This window comes from Salvia splendens, chromosome 5 (genome assembly GCF_004379255.2).
Source record: "Salvia splendens isolate huo1 chromosome 5, SspV2, whole genome shotgun sequence".
NCBI lineage: Eukaryota > Viridiplantae > Streptophyta > Magnoliopsida > Lamiales > Lamiaceae > Salvia > Salvia splendens.
Window position 1 is genome coordinate 26,685,565 of NC_056036.1, and position 18,871 is coordinate 26,704,435.

The following is an 18,871-nucleotide window of genomic DNA, read 5'->3' on the forward strand; positions in this document are numbered from 1 at the left end:
CCCTCTAGGATATTCCAATAGAATCATCTTGACAGATTCTATTGATATCCAACTTTCATCGTCACTAACCAAGACTTGTCGTGCTACTTAAAAGAAAATAGCTTGACCTTATTCCTCAAAGAACTTGTCAAGTACATGCAAAAAGCATTCTCGAACAATCTTCGTAGAATTATGTCGAGGAAATGGAGGACATGAATTATTGAGTATAAACTCCCAGTTTTAGCGATGAGAATCTTATCCATTTACATTTCCAGTCTACATAATTTTGGCATTCGAGTTTATATCTTTAAAGATCGCAGACAAAATATAAATGACATAATGAACATTTGACATATAAACTTATTATCACATACTTATGCTCAACACATAATCGCAAATAACCACAAAACAATTATGTATCTTGCAACTGTAAAATTAAAATTTTGTACCCTCCAGAGGAAGTCAATACGCATTAAAATCTTACAATTTTACTGGTCACAACACCGACGAATAGTCCATAGACCACAGAGTGGCATGGCCGCCTAATGTTGCCTAAGCAAGACCACCGAATTTAGCATTACAGAGTCTCATTTCTACAACACACTCCCATAACAATGCTCATGTGCTGCTAACAAGATCAAGCTATCTCATAAATTCTGTGTGAACTTCTGAATCTCGCAGTTTCTTAGGATTATTGTCCCCACAGAGCAGGTGGCGATAATATTGGAAACCACATTCTAGTTCATACTATTTATTTTCGAGAAATCCGCCCTCATGAACTCGCTATTTCTTAGGATTATTGTCCCCACAGAGCAGGTGGCGATAATATTAGTAAAAAAGCTTCATAAATTGCAGACCAATTGATGGAGACCATATACAACGCACTTGTTGTAATTATCGCTTAGATATTTTATATGGTTTTTGCATAATTATCACATAAGCAGATAAAGCAAATAATCCACTTACAAAGATAAACACCAAATAAACAGATAAATCCATTTAATGCATGGCATTTAAACACACTGGATAATTAATGACAATTATTTAATGTTTATCTTGGATATTAATTATCCAAATTCATTTAGGATTTATCAAGATAGTGTTAACTATCTAAATCCATTTAGGATCATTCTAGATTTTATTTCGATAAAATCAAATCCTTCAATTCAAGATAACGTTGATCTAGGATTATCATTATTTAAATCGTTCTAGGATATTACTAGACAGAAACAATTCCATCATAATCCATACGATAAATAAAATTCAACCAACCAAGATTTATACAAATCTTAATTCTATTTAGAATAGATATCTAGAATATATCATACATTACTTAGGATTTCTTAGATAAATAAGTTTATCTAAATCCAATTAAATAAGGATTTTCTTATATATTATATTTATCCTAATCTATCTAGGATATAAATCCAAAAGATAAGGATAACTTGGATTAATGCTTATTTTAATCCATCTAAAATTTGTCATAATAGAATTAAATCTATTCAAATCTATAGGATAAAATAAATTAATATTAATATTAATCCTAATCCATCTAGGATTTATTCTTGGAGTAAATCCATATAAATCCATAGAATTAGATAATATTATATTATAATTATTCAAATCTATCTAAGATTTATCTAGGAACAAATCCCCATAAATCTATAAGGTAAGAATAAAATATTATATTATCACTATCCAAATCCAACTAGAATTTATCTATGAATAAATTCATATAAATTCATAGGATAAGAATAAAATAATATTATCATTATCTAAATCCAACTAGAATTTGTCTAGGATTAAATCCATAGGATATAGATAAAAATTAGATTATTATTTTCCAAATATAACTAGGATTAATCTAGAAATAAAATTCATATAAATCCATTAAATAAGGAAAGAATCTAACTAATCCAAGATTTGATTCATAATCAAATCTCATATAATATATAAAATCCTCAAAAGATATATTCAAATCTTATTTCTATATTAATCTTGAATTATTTCCAAAATTGAATCCAAGGATTTGGAAACCCTAATCAAAATTTGAAAGCGAAGTCACGGAATCGAGGAGATGCGACGTCGCGCGGGTCCCACCCGCGCGAGCGTCGCGCATAGGGTAAACCCTAATCTTGCGTCGTCGTACTCGAGTCCGGGAAACTGCCCGCGAAGGGCTCCCACTCGAATCACAGCTGCTACTCTCCGTAGCCGCCGGCGCCGCTCATGGCAGACCGCCGTCCTCGGCTGCTGGAGCGCGTCATCGTCGGATTGCTGGCGCTGCACTGCGGGATACCAACGCTGCTGTCGCTGCGTCGTCGCACCCGCCGCTGCCCGATCCCCACTGCTGATGCTGCACAGCCACCTTCGCGGTGCTGCTGCTGCCTCGTTTCCACACTGCCGCGTCGCTGCTGCAGTCCGTCGACGACACAGCTGCTGTCCGGCGCTGCTGTCCGAAGATACAGCAGTTGCTTCCGGAGCTGCTGTCCGTCGCCAACTCTCTTGCTTCCGTCGACTATCGAGTCTGGGAACTGCCCACGAAGGACTCCCACTCGACTCGCGAGCTCGCCAAACTTGACGTCTCCAACGCTGCTGCGTCGACGTCGCTCCGCCGGCGCTGCCCGTTCATCGCTGCTGCGGTGTCTTCAATTCGAGAGTCGAAGTCGAATTGACTCACAATTCACGAAAACAAAATTTCGTTCATGCATGTTTTCAAAACCATTGGAGTCAAACTAATCATTACCACATAAATATTATGTTATGATTACAAATAGTAGGAATTAGATTCCACATGTTACGACTCCAACAATCACGGAAAAACACAACGCAATTCATCCATCCACGCAATGGTCAAAACATGCATTCAAGCAACTCACATAACATGAAATTAATCCAAATAATTAAAGCCAAAAATTGGCTCTGATACCAATTGTTGGAGTTTTAGAGCCCCTTCACAGCGGAAGACTTTTACAAACAAATAAATCAGACGTAGGATCTATTTGACAGATTATGGAATTAATCTATTCACATGTTAACACAGAATTGCATGCTAGAACGCAAATAATTAATGCTCATAGAATATAAATCCTAAACATGAATTCTACGGAGTTAGCCAATTTACCTCGTTGATTCTCCAAAGAATCGTCGATTGCTTGCGCCTTCTCCACGATGATCTTCAATACTAGACCACAGATCTTCTGACTGGTGTCCCGAACTGTATTCCGACATCAGGGTGGGCTGATCTTATCGAAACACTAAGACTCGAATAAAGAAGACAGAACTTTCTCACGGAGGAGGAGCTGAAAATCTCACGGAGGAGAAATTCCATTGAAATTTTCGTCCCCTACTGTAGAGAGGAGGGGAACGAAATTTCACTCTCAAAAATTGTGTTTTCTGTCTCTTTTATTCTCCTATTTATAATAGTTCATATTGGGCCCAGTCAGGGATCTATGGAAGGTTTTGGATATGGGCTCCCCCAATTAGCTTTTTACTAATTAAATTGAACCCACAATTTAATACAAGCTTATATTGGAATATTACGAGCAGCCACTACAGAAGTAATATTGAACTCCCCATCCAAATCCGAAATTATAAGTATTCCGGGTTCCATTTTGTTTATTATTTATTTCCCACGCTTAAGATATAAATGCCCATTAATTAATTAAAGTCTGCTATGGACTTAATTAAATAACTTCTTATTAATTCCAATAGTAGACTTAGCAAGAAACACTTATTTATTATTCATAGAGTAATAAAACTCCAACTGGCCAGTTTCCGAATAATAAAACCTTGTTCAAGCTCCTCTTGAGGACATTATCAAACGAGACTCACCTCGTGCACGATTCAACATAATAGTAATCCTAGCACCACTAGATAATGATCACCACTACCCAATATACCTGGATCGTTGGGTGACGAAAAACCCGCACCTTTGGTAAGTCAAAGTAGTAGATACTCAATGTCGTATGCTCAATGCTAATGTATGTAGATTAAGAAATTAATTATCAAGACCTCGTCTTTCAGTAGATAGCATAAAGACTCGTCTTGTTGTTAGATCCATTCAGTGCTATACCACACCAACGTCACCTTATTTCAATAAGGCTTAGAAATAATCGGACTGACATTGCAACCTTTCACGATAGGTAGCCAAAGCCTATCTAGGTTGTGAAATTCTTCTTTTTCTTTTGCAAAGCATTGCATAGAACCTACTGTAGTTACCTTAAAGTGGACGACGCCCACAACCAGTCTACTAAGCAAAAGACTTAGGCTTTGTTTACTTCTTATGCATTTAAATGTTTATTAAATATCTTATAAACGCACAAGCAAACACAATGTAATAATATATTAATTCTATTCGTGCAAACTGCTCGAATGATACTGAATCGGGTCAAAAGTGAATTGTAGAGTTTTTTCGTACACAAGCAAGATTCTATTCGTGCGAACTCGCTCGAAACATGCTTTTCAGTATACTAAACCTAACACGTCTCTCATATCCTTCATCTCGAACTGGTTCGACAACTAAGTCGTACTGATGACAACATCTTTTTATTGTTTCCAATTAAAAAGAATGTCATCTACATATAAACACACCTACCTCCATCCTTGATCTCAGCTTAGTTGGATCCTTTTCCAATACATGAGCCGGGCAACCCCAAATCTTGAGATGTGCTAGATTAGGCTTGCGCCCAGTCCACAACTCATAAGGAGTAGTAGGTACGGATTTTGATGGTAAGTTGTTTACAGCTTTCCAGTCCACAGCTTTCCAATACATGAGCAGAAAGCAAGGTATGTCCCCAAAACGAAATAGGAAGTCGTGCAAAACTCATCATCGACCGGACCATGTTCAACAAGGTCCTATTCCTTCTTTCAGCCACGCCGTTCTGCTGGGGCGAGCCCGGCGCGGTCAGTTAGGATTCAATTCCCGCCACCGATAAGTAATCCAAAAACTTGGCACTGAGGTATTCGCCTCCGCGATCAGATCGCAGGCTTTTGATACTCTTTCTATGATACGTCTCCACATATGCCTTAAACTCTTTGAACTTGTCAAAGATTCAGACTTGTGGCTCATCAAATAGACATATCCGATTTTCGAGAAGTCATCAATAAAATTGATGAAGTATCGAAAACCACCTCTTGCCTCTGTTGACATTGGTCCACATACATCGGTATGAACGAGCTCAAGTACTTCCTTGGCCCTATTGCCCTTAGTCTTAAAAGACCTCTTGGTCATCTTGCCCTTCTAAGCATGATTCACACTTATGAAAATGTTCCTTCTCTAGACCTTTAATAAGATCTTGTTCCACAGGAGAATGGATCCTCCTTTCATTGGCATGACCAAGTCTAAGGTGCCATAAGTACGTTTCGTTCATTGAACTTGAAGGTGTTTTTCTTTTCTTTGAAATTTTCGATGTTGTATTGAGTTCTGATTTGCGATTATTAAATTGTGTAGATGTGATTGTGTACAGATTGTTTTCCATGATACCACGACAGATATAAGAACCATATTTCTTAATAACACAATTGGCATTAAAAGAAATTGAATATCCATCAAAAACTAATTTAGAACTGAAATTAAATTTCTTCTAAAAGAAGGTATCAACAAAACATTCTTCAAATTCAAAAATCTATCACTACTAAAACACAAATAAACGTCTCCCACTGCAACGGCCGCCACTTTTGTAGCGTCGCCCAACTGGACTTCGATCTCACGATCGTATAGCCGTCTTATCACCTCCAATAAGTCAGGATCAAAACAAATATGATCAGTGGCTCCAGTGTCTATGACCCAAGTATGAGTAGATGTCGAAGTCAAACATGACTCGACCACTAGAGCTTGGTGCATACCTGTAGCCTTGCCCTTTTTAGGACAATCTGCCTTCCAATGCTCCTTCTCACCACACTTAAAACACTTCCCCGAAGGCTTCTTGTTAGCCTTCTTCTTCTTTCCCTTAGCAATCTTAGCCATAACAGAGTTCGGTGCCCTCTTCTTTCCTACGCCAGGCTTAGAGCCAGAGGATCGGAGCGCCAAACTAAACATGGTTGCCTTAGCCTGAACCATAAAGTCCTACGCCGACTGAAGTTCAGTCAACAACTCTGCCAATGTGTAATTCCTTTTGTTCATCTCGAAGTTGAGCTTGAACTATTGGAAGCTAGGGGGAAGACTCTGAAGGATAATTGTTACTTGGGACACGGGATCGATCGTCCCTCCCAAAACCTCAATTTGATTGAGGTGGCCCATCATCTCGAGGACATGGTCCGGCACAGACGTGCCTTCCTTCATTGTCTTTGTCATGATACTCCGAAAGGCTTGAGACTTAGCCATTCGATGTTGAGTACCAAAAAGATTTGTGAGATTTTGCATAATCTCGGTGTCAGTCGCCATGGCAGAATGTTGATGCTTGAGTACTGAAGACATAGAAGCCTACATGTAGCACTTAGCCATCTCATTCGCCTTATGCCACCATCTATGCGCAACCCTAACTCTTGCCGCGGCGTTAGCCGCCGGCACTAGAGGTCGTGGGGTTGTGAGCACAAAGCTGTACTCTTCCGTTGTGAGAACGATGTCCAAGTTTTGTTTCCATTCTATGTAATTTTGGCCCTCGAGTTTGTTTTCTTTAAGAATTGCAGAAAGAGGATTGAATGACAACTTGACGATTTAGTTTACACTGTAAAACAGAATATTTACTATTTGTCATAAACTTATGTAAGAAGTTTGAGTAGATTAACCATAAAACTTTTCAAAATCTTGCAACTATAAAATTAAAATTTTTTACCCTCCATAAGAGGTCAATACGCATTAAAATTTTACGATTTTACTGGTGACAACACCGACGAATAGTCCGGAAACCACATAATGGCATAGCCGCCTAATGTTGCCTAAGCAAGATCACCAGATTTAGCATTACAGTATCTTATTTCTACAACACACTCCCATAACCATGTTCATGTGCTGCTAATAACATCAAGTTATCTCATAAATTCTGTGTGAACTCCTGAATTTTGTAGTTTCTTAGGATTATTGTCCCCGCATAATGGGTGGCGATAATATTGGAAACCACATTCCATTTCATACTATTTATATTTGAGAAGTCCGCCCTCATGAACTTACTATTTCTTAGGATTATTGTCCCCACATAATGGGTGGCGATAATATTAGAAATTAGCTTCACAAATTGTAGACCAATCAATGGAGACCATATACAAACACTAAGTTCGTAATTATAGCTTAGATATTTGGGTTATGGTTTTTCTTTAATTATCCTTAGCCTCAAGGCAGAAAATGGGCTTAATTAAATTCTGTTGGCATTTAATTGACTGGATAATTAAATCTTTCGTTATCTTTTAGTATCTTACTTTAGGAAATTAATTGTTCTAGAATTTAATTCTTATTCATGTCTTCTTTAAGATATTCTAAAATAAAGGAATTATTTAAATCTTAATTAGACATGAAAAATTAAATTCATATTATTTTCATGTATAAGATTAGGAAGAGAAATTATATTATTTAATGTGTTCTTACATATCTATACTTATTAGGATTCCACATATATAATAATTAGGAAACTATTAAATTATTTTTGTCCATATCATCTAGGAATCAATATAATATTATTTATTTCCATAGATATAGTCAATAATTTAAATATTCCTAAAATCTAGGGAAATCTTCCCAAAATATTTTATTTCCATTAAATAATAATATTTTAATGATATCATTTAATTAATGAATTAAATAATCATTAAAATAATCTATCATCGATATCTCATCGCACGAGGTTTGCACGAACGATGAACGACGAAGATCCGACGAGTTCATCATCGGATCACGACGGACCCAGCTTGACCACGCCTCGGCCAGCTGCACGCGCACAGGGCGTTGCTGCTCTCAGCCACGCTGGCGCCTTCTGCTCATCGTCTCGGCACGTCGGGTGACGCGGTTGCTTGGCCAGCAGCGTACACGACAGTGCTGCTGCTCTCGGCCGGTGATCGTCTCCCATCTCGGCACACCGAGACCCGAACCCACAACCTTGGCCAGCTGCGTGTGTGAAGGCGCGTCGCTCTCAGCCACCGGCTGGAGCCTCATCTCGGGGACCTTCCGCCTAGGGTTCGGGGCACGCTGGCTCAGCATCTCGGTGGCTCTCGAATGAGCCACCACGCCGTTCATCTGCTCCCTCCGTTGATGTAGTTCCGGAATCCGCATAGGGCTCCGCGGTCTTGATAGGCGGCGCGCACGAGCCCTCGCTCGTCTGCGCGTCGCCCCATGATCGCCGCCCTTTGCTCCCACTGTCTCCACATCCCTATCTCGATCCCGCGTGGTGCGATCCGTCTCGGCGAGAGCACCTACGGATCGCACGTCTCGTTCGATCAAAAAATTCAAGTTTTTTTTATTCGATAGTTCTTGAGTTCATCAAGAACATGCTTCGCAATCAAATAACACATGCACACATGAATTTCGAGAAATTTAAATCCAAATAATCAGAGCCAAAGACTGGCTCTGATACCAATTGAAGGGTTGGCAGCGGAAGCGTGCGTTCTAATGGATCACATAAAATTCTGATCTATTTAGCAGATTATTTAGACAAATTCTATGCACGTAATTTTCACATGTATCATGCTCATAACTTGAATTTAAACATGCTTTAGCACAAATAATCCCTAAAACATGCTTGCTACGGATTTAGCCAATTTACCTCGTTGATTCACTGAAGAATCGAAGATGGCTAGCGTCTTCTCCACGTGAAGATCTTGAGTACTAAACCATGGATCTTCTGACTGGTTATCGGACTGTAATCTGATATCAGTGTGGGCTAATCTCACCAGAATACTATGACTTGGATAATGAAGACGGTCACTGCTCATGGGAGCTGAAAATCGTCCCTCTTCAATACAGAGAGGGGGACGAAAATTTTGATGAAAATAATAGTGTGTTTTCTGTCTCCTTTATTCTCCTATTTATATTTAGTCACATACTTTATTCTCCTATTTATATTTAGTCACATATTGGGCCCAGTTAGGGATCCCTGGAAGAATTTGAATATGGCCTCCCCCAATTTGCTTTTTACTAATTAAATTGAACCCCCAATTTAATATAAGCTTATATTGGAATATTACGAGCAGCCACTATAGAAGTAATATAGCACTGCCCATCCAATTCCGAAAGTACAAGTATTCCGGGTTTCTATTTGTTTGTCATCCAATTCTTGTACTTAAGATAGAAACGTCCATTAATTAATTAATGTCTGCTATGGACTTAATTAATTAACATATTATTAACTCCAAGAGTGGACTTAGCAAGAAACGCTTATTTATTATTCAACAGGAATACCCACCTTTCCCATACCATACAGAGCCCTATCCAACCTCCACCCAGACACCCTCTTGGCAATTGGGATATCCACACTCCCAATCTTACCCTGAATTTCAAAGCCATGAGTTCAACCCACTAACATACCAACCTGACTACTCCAGCCATTACCCTTCATTCCCAAATCATCCTTATCAAACCTACCCTTTCGAGGCAGAGGATCATTTCCCTACATGGTCGGATGAAGGTTGGCAGACTCAAGATACTCATTACCACCAAGACCAAACTTGTCCTAATCAACACCAATACCAACCTTAACCTCAATAGAATTTTGGACCACCATTGGATAAAAATCATTATGCAAATTCTATAGAAGGAGAGAGTGAAGGATTAGTTGTATCCCAGCAGAACATGAGGAGTTGCACGAGGTCAAATGATGAACTGGTGATGGAAATGCAGCGCACTCATGATGAACAATAGTCCAACATGGGTGACATGATCAGACAGGTCGCTCTACTGACCGAGATGATGAAAGAGATACAAGATAACAGAGCAAGGTCTGAGGAGAATGAGAGTAAAGAGAAGGAAGCCGAGGAAGAAAAATCACTCGAGGTTGAACAAAAGTCAGAGGCACCGCGAGAAATGATAGAAACTGTTGAGGTAGAATCAGATGAGAAAGAAGCGTTAACCAAAAGTCAGAGTGGACTTAGCAAGAAATGTTTATTTATTATTCATAGAGTAATCAAACTCCAACTCGCTAGGTTCTGAATAATAAAACCTTAGTTCGAGCTCCTCTTGTGGACGTTATCAAACGAGACTCACCTCGCGCACGATTCAATATAATAGAAATCCTAGCACCACTAGATATTAATCACCACTACCCAATATACCAGGATTCTTGGGTTGTGAAAAATCCGCACCTTTTGGTAAGTCAAAGTAGTGCATAATCAATACCGTATGCTCAATGCTAACGTACATTGATTAAGCATTGCTATTTAAAATTAAATACTAGTGCATTTAATACTCTATAATCTCGAAAATAATACATAATCGAGAATTTCTCATCCACACACCACACGGTTGTTTTCAATTCACCCCAATTCCAAGACAATAAAGAGGGAGTCATAAAGTGTAAAGCATTATTTTATTTTGCACAAGCCGTCAAAATCCCTAAATTATTTAATGAACTAACCTTTTACACCTAATCAATTTACTCACCTTTTCAACAAAGAGCAAAATTGAGGCAGCGAGTAGGCGGCGAGTCGGCGACTCACAGTCTCTGTGTCTTTCCATCACTCGACAGTCGACGGAAGAAGGCAAGAAACCGGAGTTGGAGAGCGGCGTGCCCGGCGGAAGAAGGCAAGAAGCAGTCCGCGGCACTGCGACAGTCTCGTTTTCAATTGGGGGCAGTAGGTTTGTTATTTTTACCATTATATAAATAAGCTTTGAATTAAAATTGTGTTTTTACCCTATTTAATTTATTAAATGTACTTTGTTTCTTTCCCAAAATTTACTGAAGGAATAGCCGAATGAATAGGGGGACATTTTATATTATAAAATCAGAATATGTATATAAATATATAATACTACTAAAAAAAATTTGGGTAACCCCTTGTTCCTTACTCCCTCCGCCACTGATTTTCCTTCATTTTCAAGTAACATAGCTTCAAAGATGACGATTCTTTCTTTCCATTCAACCAAATAATCTACACTCTCCTGCCTCTGTCGCTAATAGGTGGCACAAGTTGACCAGACGCGGGAAAAATGTAATAGATGAGTTGAAAAAGTTAGTAAAATATAGCTTCTACTTTTATATACTCTTTTTGTTCTATTAAAAATTAAATGTTTTCCCTTTGGAGTTATTTCTTTAAAAATGAAATATTTTCTAAAATGTAAACAATATCATTTCTAATTTTATCTCTCTCTTACTTTACTCTCTCTTTATTAATTAACAAAACATCCCTACACAAAATCTCATGCTGAAAACTAAATGTTTCATTTTTATTGAGACGGACGCAGAATTACTTTTATGCTCGAGTCACACCAATTCCTTCTGCAACAATTGGCAGCATAATGCCCTAAAAGCTTCAAATCAATGGAATATTAACAAACAATTTGGTGGCCGAACGAATAATCAATCGTATTTCCCACAAATAAATAAAAAAAGTATCTGATAACCTATAGTCGACAAGTGCAAACAAGCCAGAGAGGCTATAACACTATTCCACGCAATAATTCTCTCCCAAAAATGTGCTACTCCCTCCGTCCAGCAATAGGAGTCCCAATTCTCCTGGGCACGGGTTTTAAGAAAGTTGTTGGAGTGTGTAATAAATGGTGTGTGATAGTTGAATTTGTGACCCACTTTAATTGTTTTAAACTCTTTTTTGGTGTGTTGCATACAACATGCTGCCATTTTTTTCCCTTGAACAATGCAGCAACGTTTTGCATATGAGGCTGTACATTTAATGTCATACAATATGCTGCACATTTAATTTTATGTAACCTGAATTTAATTTCAGGCTGCAAAAAAAAAGTCACAATTAATGGGAAACTAAATTTAATAAGAACACTCAACATAAAAAAAATGCCTTCCATACATAATTGAACAAAGTCAGGTGAAATCACCTCAAAATACAAGGGGGGAAGTGAATTTTTCAAAGTTCCCTCTACAAAGTTTTTGAGGGAAATTTGAGTTCCAACCTGTACAAATCCTATGCTGCTATAAATGCCTCAACTACATTCATTTAAGACAACTCCAACAACCACAAATCTGAAATTCTGCCAAAAAAACTCCCAACAATGAAGTAAATTCGGCTCCCTCAGAAAAATTTCATCATCGGGATGGATATTGGGCAGAGGCAAACCATGTACTTGAGCAGCAACATAAAGAATAATGTGGTGCAGTTTCTACTCAAGCACAGCCATGATGGAGTACTAGCAAGAGGGGCTGTAATGGAGGCAGCAGAAACTCATAGCATCAGTAGGAAGACAGTCTATAGGCTATGGAAGGCAGCCAAGGAGCAAATGCAAAGGGGAGAACCTGCAATGATGGAAGGAAAGGTTAGAGGATACCATCATGTAGATAGATTAGAGCTTGATCAAGATAAAGTTAGAAACTTATCTACTCTTGAAAGATCTTCCCTGAGAAAAATGGCAGTAAAATTGAATGTGAGTAAGAGCACATTAGGTCAGTGGGTGAAGCAAGGTAAACTACGGCCACATACAAATGCAATCAAACCTGCCCTCACCAATATGAATAAGATAGCAAGAGCTAGATGGAGTCTTAGCCAACTTCAGCCACAGATAACTCAAGGTGGAGTGCAGTTTCAAGGCATGCACAATGTAGTGCATATAGATGAAAAATGGTTCTATATGACCAAGGTTTCAGACAGGTACTACCTTTTGCCGGATGAGGATGAGCCATATAGGTCATGCAAATCCAAGAGATACATCACCAAAGTGATGTTTATGTGTGCTGTCAGTAGACCACAGTTTGATGCCAATGGGCAGGCAACTTATGATGGTAAGGTTGGAATATTCCCCTTCACTGAAGTACTCCCAGCTCAGAGGAAGTCAAAAAACAGAGCAAGAGGGACCATGGAAACCAAAGCCATCAATTCAGTCACAAAGGCAGTGATGAGGGACTGCCTTATCCACAAGGTAATCAACTTTTTTCCTTGCTATCAGACCTTAATTATTCAAAAAAGATCATCATGTAGCTATGTTGTTGTTTTTTATGCCAGATCATACCTGCAATTAAGGCCAAGTGGCCTGTTGGGGCAAGTAAAGACATCTACATTCAGCAAGATAATGCAACCCCACACATAACTGCCATGGATCCAGAGTTTCAGGCTGTTGCCAAATCAGATGGATTTGACATCCAACTGATTTGTCAACCACCTAATTCTCCTGATACTAACATCTTAGACCTGGGATTTTTTAGAGCAATTCAGTCACTGCAGCATGAGAAACCATGCAAGACTGTGGATGAACTAGTGGGGAATGTGTGTAGCTCATTTACAGAACTGTCACCACAAACTCTCAACAAAGTTTTCCTAAGCTTGCAGGCTTGCCTCACTGAAATCCTACACTGCAGAGGTGGAAATGGATACAAGGTCCCACATATCAACAAGGACAGACTGCATAGAAATGGGGGACTCCCCAATGTGCTGGAAGTGGATGAGGATGTTGTGAGAGATGTGTTGCACTACTTGCAAATGCCAGAGAATAATGTTGGGTCAATGTATGATATTGGCCCTCTTTCAAGTGCATTTGGCATCTAGGTCAGCATAGGTGATGTGTATGGAATAGGGTAGTCTGATTTTTTTGGTGTGTTGGTCAGCCCCTATGTTTTTTGGGTTAGGGTTTGATGTTTTTGGTTTTTGGTATACATACATAGTGCAAACCAGATGTAATGCACATGTTCAGGATAATCTAATGGCTCCCTCAGAAAAATTTCATCATAGGGCAGTGTCAAAAAGCCTCCAAACCTGATCAAGGGGTGGCTTTTACAGAGCACATCAACAACCAACCACAAACATAGTCCAACACAGAATGCAGTAACCAACACATATTCCATCAACTTAGGCAACAATTCAGCAACATGAAACCACCTCAGAAAAATGTCATCATAGGCATTGTGAAAAGCCTCCAAACCATATCATGGGGTGGCTATTTCACACACAACAGGAATCACAAACATATCCCAACACAGAATGCAGCAGCCAACAACATATTCCATCAACTTAGGCAACAATTCAGCAACATGAAACCACCTCAGAAAAATGTCATCATAGGCATTGTGAAAAGCCTCCAAACCATATCAAGGGGTGGCTATTTCACACACAATAGGAACCCCAAAGATAGCCCAACACCACAGGAGCAACAAACAACAAATTCCAGCATGTATAACAACAATGCACCATATAGCAGTAGGGTAATCAGACAAACATCACATATTTCATCATATAGGAGTCGAAAGCATAACAAAAGAACCCTAAATACAGCCACCAACAAAAGAACCCTAAATACAGCCGACTACAGAATCTCCAAACCCTAGCCAGGGGGTGATTCTTACACAACTCACCATGTTAGATGAGATCTTTCATGCCGGGTAAGAGAATCAGGAGGATCTCCTTGAACCACTCCTCTTCCTCAACAGGTCGTCTCCGTCTCTTCACTCGCGGAGCTTCAGGGACCAAATTGGAGTCCGGACTCTCGTAACCCGGCGTATCAGGGACAATAAGCTCAGATTCGAGCATGGGATCCGGCGTATCAGGGACAATAAGCTCAGATTCGAGCATGGGATCCGGCGTGCCAGGGACCACGGTGGAACCACCCACCATCGACGGCATACCTTCCAGATCTGGGGTTTCAAGGTACATTGGGGGCTGGGACTCGGTCCAGGGAGGTATGTCGACCGTCGGAGTTTCAGGAACAACCGTAGACATCGAATCATCCGCCTCCCACGAGTAAGTAGGGATAGGCGACAGGTGGGTCGCAATTGGCGTCGGGATCGACCCTTCCGACGGGTCGAACGTCCACTCCGGCGCCGGATTCGGACGAGGCCAACGTGGAAGTTGGATGCAATTTCCGACCGAATCCAACCCATAGATGGGGGATCGGGGTGGAGAGGGTGCATTATCCATGGACGGTCGAATGAGGAAGATGAGGAGGCGGTTATTTGGAGGAGGAAGATGAGGCGTGGATTAGGGTTTCCACGGAGGAAGAGAGTGGAACGCGATTGTGAGTGAGAGAGTGAGAGAAGGAAATCGAGAGACTGAGAGTGTAATTGAGAGAGTGCCGACAATAATTGGTGTATGGGGGGGTGTTTTTTTAATGGCATTTTTGGTAAATTATGAATTGAGGGAGGGTGATTTATTTATCTAAATATGGTAAGTAGAACCGGGACTCCTATTCCCGGACGTCCCAAAACGGAAAAACGGGACTCCTATTGCTGGACGGAGGGAGTATATATTGTGCGATGCAAAACAGAAAAAAAATAATTATGAAACAAAAATCTATCAGCTCAGCAGATGCATTTTTAAGCAACATCAATACTCCTATTCTGTTCTGTTTTCACAAAGCCCACACTCCCTTAGCGTCAGGCCTGTGCCTCTCCCCCTTCAGCCTTTTCAATGTGTCCATTTTCGGATTTCTCAGCATGCCCGTTGGTAGACTCATCAGTACTTCAAGATAAACAAGTGTAGGAAAGGTCAGTGATGGCATCAATTACAAAATATTCAGGGAAGTTAAAGATATGTAGAAACAAACAAGACAAATACCTAAAACTGAATCACGTTTCCATAGTCCTATCCATATTTCACAATAGCTCATGCGAATATCTCATCCTTTAATCCCGACAAGTAAAGGGTGGCAACAAGGAGTACTACGTATTGCACAGTAGCTATTTTCACCAAAGTGACTCTCGAAATCAATTTTATTTAAAACTTAGATGATTTTCTCTTCATTATCATCCAAAATTATAAAACAAGAAAGTCGAACCCAGCAGAAAAATTTTGCGCAAAAGCCAACTAATGAATTACAGAATATATCTTGTCAACATAATCCAAATTTAAAGAGAAAATAGTCACATTTTACAGTCACTGGAAATCCCCCAAAGCCAGGAATGCAGTAGAAACTAGCCACAATTAGAGGGCTTGGTTAACTATCCGAGTTTTTGTAGATGTAGACCTGGCCAGTGTGCATCAACCCACCAAAAGCTCCACAGCTAACTTACAAATTCAGGAAATATATGTGCATATCATCTGTACAGATGCACAGTGTGCAATAAAACTACATGCAGTTCAGGTGATACTAAAACTACAAAGATACTTTAACTAGAAAGAAAATCTAGAATACCATAAGTAGTGTAATTCACAACTAGATATATCATTCATTAAAGCTTAAAGAGTTCTTCAGAACATAGGGAGATACTGAGATTACCAACAACATAAAACTCATAACACTTGTGTGCACAATTATCCAATCCAAATATCACAAGAAGCAAAGCATTCAAAAAATTCAAGCATGTCAAAAAAATTTCAAAATTCTCGATAACTCGTGTAGTTTTATAGCCTAATTCACGGACCTCTGGGGGTAGGAATCAGCAGATTCTGGCTTTCTCCAAGCCCTCTCAGTCTTCTCTTCCTGCCGCATCTCTCTCCCACCCCAAAAGTTCTTCCTAGGAGGATCCGGTCCATCAGAAACCACCTCCTTAATCTTGGTAGACTCGAGCTTTTCGTCAATCTCCTTCCAATCTTGGCCCTTCTCCTTCAACACTTCCTCTCTCGGCCTTGCCTCACCAAATGGATTGCTCCCTTTTGGCCTCACGGTAACAGCAATCTCGGCCTTAGGCTTCTCTGGAGAAGCAATCTCAATCACCGGCAGTGTTCTAGGCTGTAAATTCAATCTAGGCCTACAACCAGCACTCATATCCTCTCGTCTTCTGCCCCAGCTCTCTGATGAATGCGCCCCTTCCGGACCCCCTCTCCTCTCCCTCAAACTTTCGAATGCGCCGCCCATCCTCGTCCCTTCCTCTCCTCTTCTCTTCACCCAACTTCCTGAATCCGCGCCGCCGTTGTTTGATTCCAATCCAAAGCTTCCCCTTCGTTCATACCTCCTAGGCTCAGAAGGGGCAAAACTCTTATTCGACGCCCAATTATCAAACTCGTCCGCTCGCGATTGCGAATCGGCGAAGAAACCCCCTCTTTCCCCTCTATCCCTCCTCTCAAACCCACTACTAGCAGGAGACCTCTTCCCCGTCGCCCAATTATCAGTCTCATCAGCCCTAGACGGCGCCAATTCATGATTCGACTCTCGATTGAAGCTCCCCTGGCGCCGCGGCTGCTCATCCCTCATCCCGCCGCCATAGGATCTGAATCCCCCTCCTAGCATGTTCCGATCGAGCTCCTCCGCCGTTCGCTCGCGTGGACCGGTTGGGAGAGCCATCAGCTCGTCGGTCGTCAATCCCTTCGCCTGGAACGCCGCGGGCTTAGCCGCGCTGTAGGTCGTGAATTCCTGGAGCGACAGAACCTGCTTCTTCTTCTTCTTAGTCTTTGCCGCCGCCAGAGACGGGAAATCCGCCGTCTCGGAGTGGCCATTGGTCGTCGCGGCGGCCGTATCTTCCTTCTGTTGCTGGAGGAGCTCCGTCTCGTTCTCCTCCGCGTCCAGAGCCCACGCGCCTGGCTTCGCCCACGCCGTCTTCACCGTCGCCGCCATGATTGCTGCTTCTCAATTTCTCTCTACGGTTTATTTCTGTGTGTTTTGATAGGTGCGTTAGTGTGTGTGGCGACAGGTTTTGTGGGGATATTTGCGTCTATTGCAAGCCAAGGCCAATCAATTATAAACATGACACGTAGGTTTTGGAGATTTGATCGTACGGCTGTAATCCGTTTAAACTGAAGAATTCGTATCCGAATGGGATTTGTAAATGCAATGCACGGCCGAGATTAGGTGTAGCTTTGGAGTTGGGGATTTATAAGAGCATTCACGATGGTCTAGGACCTCCCATAGCCCTCACATAGTCTTTCCACTGCCACATTATCCAGCACTAAAATCCTCCTGTCACATCATCTGGAAATGCAACTGGAAATCAAATAGCTCTCACATAGCCTATCCACATCACTAATAACAATTATATAAATTTAATTTACAATTGTAGCAACATACGGAATTTAATTTACGAGATAAATACAGGAAAATTGAATAATACTATTAAAATTTCAAAAAGTACAATAATTTAAAAAAAATATATTTAAAAAAATTACTTAAATTTAAATAAAAACTAATGTCTTCCAATCCTTCGCGCCCACAACTCTTCAATTAAATCCTTTTGGAGTCGAATATGAGCCTTCGTCTGACGCATGTCGGCATGTGCTTGGAGGAGGGCTTCTTCATCGTGAGGTACCCCACCTCGTACGTTGGCGGCGGTGACGCCGTGGCTTGGATCGGCTTCATCATCGTCATTGGCCCAATCAGTCAGTTGTACACCTTCATCTTCGACAATCATGTTGTGCATGATAATACAGGCGTACATTATATCAGCAATGCAGTCGACATAAAGACGGGCCACCTAGGGTATATCCCATCCGCCAAGTACTAGCCCATATCATGTTGGTTGCCGTCGGCGACAAAACTGATGGCCGGACCGACGCCCTGGCACTGCTCGTTAAAAAGGGGCGACGAGTTGAGGACGTTTTCGAACCGGCTATTCCAAAATACGCATGCCAAATCCATAACCGGTAATCAGGTACGGCCTCGAGGATCATCGTGGGACTCTTTCCCTTGTAGCCGGTCGTGTAGAACCCCTTCCAGGCAGCGGGACAGTTCTTCCACTCCCAATGCATACAATCTATGCTGCCTAACATTCCCGGGAACCCATGCTGCTCCCCGTGCATCCGCAGCAGATCCTGGCAATCTTCGGGGGTAGGCTTTCGGAGATACTGATCACCGAATACTTCAATCACGCCCGAACAAAAATACTTCATACATTCGAGGGAAGTCGTCTCACCGATGTGGAGGTATTCGTCCCACATGTTTGTCGAAGTGCCGTAGGCCAACTGCCTGATTGTCGCAGTGCACTTTTGA

General features: G+C 40.9%; 2 protein-coding genes across 3 annotated transcripts; one reads left to right on the top strand and one right to left on the bottom strand.

Annotated features, from left to right (window-relative positions):
* Positions 1-11,859: 11,859 nt before the first annotated feature.
* LOC121805224 (eukaryotic translation initiation factor 4B3-like) lies at positions 11,860-17,598 on the bottom strand. 2 transcript variants are annotated; one of them, XM_042205020.1, is made up of 2 exons: positions 16,374-17,598; positions 11,860-12,323 (listed from the first exon to the last, which is right to left on the bottom strand). In XM_042205020.1, exons 1-2 carry the CDS (start codon positions 17,501-17,503, stop codon positions 12,284-12,286), a joined length of 1,170 nt encoding a protein of 389 aa, XP_042060954.1. In that variant the 5' UTR covers positions 17,504-17,598; the 3' UTR covers positions 11,860-12,283. The 2 variants fall into 2 exon arrangements, with proteins under 2 accessions (XP_042060954.1, XP_042060953.1); XM_042205019.1 differs by lacking the exon at positions 11,860-12,323 and adding an exon at positions 15,260-15,471 and having other exon boundaries at positions 16,374-17,597.
* Positions 12,125-13,111, top strand: LOC121805225. Its single transcript, XM_042205021.1, has 2 exons — positions 12,125-12,323; positions 12,405-13,111. Exons 1-2 carry the CDS (start codon positions 12,125-12,127, stop codon positions 13,109-13,111), a joined length of 906 nt encoding a protein of 301 aa, XP_042060955.1.
* Positions 17,599-18,871: the final 1,273 nt, after the last annotated feature.